This window comes from Plasmodium falciparum (assembly GCF_000002765.6).
Source record: "Plasmodium falciparum 3D7 genome assembly, chromosome: 8".
NCBI lineage: Eukaryota > Apicomplexa > Aconoidasida > Haemosporida > Plasmodiidae > Plasmodium > Plasmodium falciparum.
Window position 1 is genome coordinate 980,001 of NC_004329.3, and position 5,000 is coordinate 985,000.

Below are 5,000 nucleotides of genomic sequence, written 5' to 3' on the forward strand. Positions count from 1 at the left end.
ACTCCTAATAATACCCAAGCACCAATACCAGAAAAAGTGAAAAACTGGAATTTTTTATGGTTAGAAAAAAAAAAAAGAAACAATTTTTCCAAATTTGATAAAGAGACATTAAAAAAAAGAATTCAAGAATGGAAATGGTCAAGTGATATAAAAGGTGCTCTAAAAGTCAAAAAGCATGATCCATATAAAAATTTTATTCTCACCAAATTTCAGTGTAATGATCCTGTACCAGAATATATAAAATATGAATATTTATTTAATGTGGATGATGACCCTCATGAGGATAACGATTATGAGGAACACTTTCACATGCTTGATGAAATATTGAATGATGACGAGGATTTACCTACTATATCAAGTTTGTCTTCTTTACAAGGTAAAAAAAAAATATATACATATATATATATATATATGTGCATATTTGTGTGTACACATTTAATACACGTGCTGTATTCATCAATGTTGCTTTTTTTTTTTTTTTTTTTTTTTTTTTTGTATTTTGATAGGTTTAGAAAAGGATGATAATGTACAATCTGAGGAACACTATGAAGATGATATATACAATGATGAAGGTGTGAACGATATAAATGAAGACGAATTAGGAAACATTAATTTCGAAGATACAAAGGATTAAATTGTATAAATGGAATAATGACTATGATTATACATAAAAAAAAAAAAAAATATATATATATGTATGTATGTATGTATGTATATATTTATTTATTTATTTTTCTTAAATGAGTTTTTCTTTTTTTTTTTTTTTTCTTTACACAAAAAAAAAATAAAAATATATAGAAAATATAAAAATGTACGTAAATAAAATGTGCATTTTCATGTTGTATAAATAATGTTATATATAATATATATTATCAAAAAAAAAATTATGTGTATATACATATATATAAATATATGTATGTATGTATGTATGTATGTATTTATGTATACATGTTTATGTTTTTTTTTTTTTATTTTTATTTATTTGTTCATTTGCTTATTTTCATTCGTTGAATGTTTTTAATTTTTTTTTTTGTTTTTTTTTTCCTGGTTCTCTTCATTTTTAATCATTTTGTTATTTCCATAATTTGTTTGTACAAAATTTATATATTGATATACATTGAGGAGACTTATTTTCATTTTATCAATAGCTATTTGTCTTTTTTTAAGTTGTATTTTAAGAACATTAATAATATTATTAATTGTTTGATAGTGTCTTAATTTTGCTAATATATGGAATAAATTAACATGAATTTTGGTTAGGTGTTTAATTTTTGATTTATCATCTTTTCTATTATTAACAATATCATCAAATAAAAGAAAAAAGGTTTCTTTATATATTTTATATAATCTAATAAACTCTTCTTTTAAGTTTTTTTTTTCATCATATAATATTTCATCAGAATCTAATTCTTCGATATTTCTTTGTAATTCATAATCGATACCAAAAACATTGTAGCTATTTCTTAATGGTAATGGTGGTGGTCTTCCCATTATAAAATTACAATTTTTTATATTATCAATACTTTCTATATTTTTTATATATGTATTTGTATCGACGTCGTATATAACATCATACGAATTTTTCATGTGTTCTAAAAACGATTTTTCATCAGTAGATTTAAAATTACTCATTTCCATGAGTTTCTTAATATCGACACTCTGATATTCTTTATAGTAGTACGGAGGTGGGGGATACCCCGAAACGTAATTTTCATCCGCCATATTAACACTTTATAGAAACAAAAAAATAAGCAAAATTAAATTAAAATAAATTAAAATAAATTAAAATAAATTATGCTACATTTAATAAAACGAATGTTAATTTAAATAGAGTTTTAAAGGAAATTTATATATAATAATATGAAAAGATCAAAAAAAAAAAAAAAATAATAAAAAAAAAAAATAAACAAATAAACAAATATATAATATATAATATATAATATATAATATGTAATATATAATATGTAATATATAATATATAATATATAATATATAATATGTAATATATAATATATAATATAATAAAATAAATGTATTAATACTTATATCTTTAATTCTTCTGCTTCATTTATATATATATATATATTTTTTTATATAGATACTTATGCAATATTACATAAGGCTTATCTTTAAATTAATCATAAAAAAATATAAAATAAATAACATATAAATAAAATAATATATAATAAATTAAATCTATTCAAACATACATATTATATATATATTATATATATTTATTTTATTTATATTTATTATTTAATTTTTTTTTAAAGTTAACGATATTTTTATTGTGCACTCATCATATAATTATATGAAATGATACATAAATATATAAATATTTAATATATACATAATATATATATATTTATTTATATAACATTTCTACATAAAATTGGTGGATGGTTTTATTCATTTATATATCTCTTTTTTTTTTTTTTTTTTTTTTTCTTTTGATAAATGTATCTATCAAGTATTTCTTTATTATATTAATATTATATCTATACAAGGTTCTACGAAAAAATGTTTAAATAAAAAAAAAAAAAAAAAAAAAAAAGGAGTGATAATAATAATGTTAGATATTAAGGATGAGTATAAATTACAAGATGAATTTATTAAATTAAGAAGAATATTAATAAATATCTTTTGCTATGAACTGTTTTATTCTCCGAATAAAAAATTAAAAAATAGATTATTGTATATAATAAGAAAAAGTGAATGTTATAAGAAATGTTGTTTTTTGTTTAATGGTGAATATAATAATGTACATAATGATGATGAATTTTGTGTATGTGCTTATAAAAAATATAGACAAAAGATAAATAAAATTTTCAAACGTTTTATGATGAAAAAGAATAAATATAATAAAAGGAAAAAAAAAGAAAAGGACAATAAATTATATACATATTGTGAGTTAAGAAAAAATATTTGTTTTATGGAAAAGGAAATTTTTAATAGATTATTTTTTAATATTAATATTAGATATTCTAATTATGTGATAGAAAGAAAATATATGTATTTATATTTCTTGTTCATAAAATTTATGGGTGTATTAAAAAAAAAAAAAAAACAATATATAATAAACAACAACAATAATAATGTTAGTAAAAAGGATAAGCCTTGTTGTTTCATAGATTCTTTGTTGTCCCATTTTTGTATAAAACAGTTTTCATTATTTATTAATTACTTATTAAAGGGGAAAAGGGACAATATTTATTTTGAATTATTGAAAGGAGAAATTAAAAGTACTTTTTTTAATTTAAACATAGATAAAAATAGATACAAAAAAGAAAATGTACATATATATCAGAAGAAATATACAAATTTTTGTCATTCTATTGTTATATATAAATATAAACCAATAATAAAATATGAAAAAAAAATTCATAACAATATTAATAAAAAAAAAATATATATATATTATTATATCAAATATCTTCTTCAGAAAAAAAATAATTCATATAATTTTTCCATAAACAGATTTTATTACATTAAACATAGAAATAGGACACAAGATATTTTTTTAAATATTCCAAAAAAGAAAAATATATATATTTTTAGTGTCAATATTAATAGTTTTAAATGTGTTATAAATAAATTTATATATAACGATTTTTATTACAATTTATTAAATTCTATTTTTTATAGTATAATAAATATACCCTTACAATATGTATGTGATACGTATATATATTATTTATATTGTTATGATAGTGACCTTAAAAATGATGAGAATTTATTATGTGTACATGAAGAATATAATAACAACATAAATAAAAACATGGAAAATAATAACAACATAAATAAAAACATGGAAAATAATAACAACATAAATAAAAACATGGTAAATAACTACAATAATAATAATGATATTTATAATGATATTTATAATGATATTTATAATTATAATCATATTTATAATTATAATCATATTTATAATTATAATCATATTTATAATTATAATCATATTTATAATGATAATAATAAAACAGACAAATGTAATAATACGTGTAATATAAAAAAACATAAAGACAAATTTATACATTTCTTAAAATATTTGTTTATATCATCAGATCAATATGAAAAAGATATAAAGAATAATCTACCATATTCACAAAGGTCTTTTCTTTTTTATTTTATTAATCATATAAAAGGATTGTTGAAAAATAATATAAGAAATATGTTATATTTAACTATAAGCAATGTGCACAAAATTATATACAATGACATGTCCTTGGAATATATTTTTTATTTATTTCTTTTTTATTTTATTTTTCTAGATATAAAAATATATTGTACCATATTTATTAATTTGGAGAAAACATCTTTATCTTATGAAGAAATAAAAATATTTAAATATTTTATCAAAGGTTCTACTGATCATATAAAAAATGAGAAAACAAAAAAAAAAAAAAAAAAAAAAAGTAACATAAAAAATGATATATGTAATAATATTAAAAATACAAACGTGTATAACCCTACCAAAAATTATAATTATAATAATAATAATAATGAAAAGGTAAGCGATTATTTTCATATATGTTTAATATGTTCATATAATATACTAAATCAAGACAAGATATTTATGATGGAAAAAATAAAAATTCTCTTTTATATTATATATTATATTTTATATATAAATCATTTTAGTTGTGATAAAAATCAACATGATACATTTTTACGTTATTTCCTTTTTTACACTTTTCAAAAAAAATCGACGTTGTTTAACATATATCCTTTACTTTCAAAAACACAAAAATGGTTACCTGATGAGTATAAGGATAATCTTCTTATAAATTATGTTGTTCATACATGTTGTAGTTTTACTAAAAAAAAAATTCAAAAGGATTTGAAAAAGTATCTTATTAAATTATTAATTAGTAAGAAACATAAATATTACCAATATTTTATTAAATTATTAAATGAAGAAGATAAAAATATAGCATATTTTAAAAAAGACATTTTCAAAAATACACATGCGATTAATGAATATAAGAATATTC

General features: G+C 17.6%; 3 protein-coding genes across 3 annotated transcripts in view; 2 read left to right on the top strand and 1 right to left on the bottom strand.

The window, feature by feature from the left end:
- PF3D7_0822000 (ribosomal protein L4, mitochondrial, putative) overlaps positions 1–634 on the top strand; it is a gene marked incomplete at both ends in the record, with an annotated part of 1,837 nt that extends 1,203 nt beyond the window's left edge. The window contains 2 exons of the mRNA XM_001349269.1: positions 1–376; positions 507–634. The exon at positions 1–376 is cut by the window's left edge and continues 1,203 nt beyond it. Coding sequence (XP_001349305.1) covers positions 1–376; positions 507–634 — 504 coding nt within the window. The remainder of the gene's footprint in view (positions 377–506) is intronic.
- Positions 635–1,017: 383 nt separating this feature from the next.
- On the bottom strand, positions 1,018–1,722 carry PF3D7_0822100 (mediator of RNA polymerase II transcription subunit 7, putative; the record flags this gene model as incomplete). Its single annotated transcript, XM_001349268.1, has 1 exon — positions 1,018–1,722. The coding sequence occupies one exon, from the start codon at positions 1,720–1,722 to the stop codon at positions 1,018–1,020; it is 705 nt and encodes a 234-aa protein (XP_001349304.1).
- An 847-nt stretch (positions 1,723–2,569) lies between these two features.
- The window catches only part of PF3D7_0822200 (phosphorylated CTD interacting factor 1 WW domain-containing protein, putative), a gene marked incomplete at both ends in the record, with an annotated part of 5,127 nt that continues 2,696 nt past the window's right edge, over positions 2,570–5,000 (top strand). Inside the window, one exon of the mRNA XM_024473172.1 lies at positions 2,570–5,000. This exon is cut by the window's right edge and continues 1,562 nt beyond it. Within this exon, the coding sequence (XP_024328957.1) occupies positions 2,570–5,000 (2,431 nt within the window).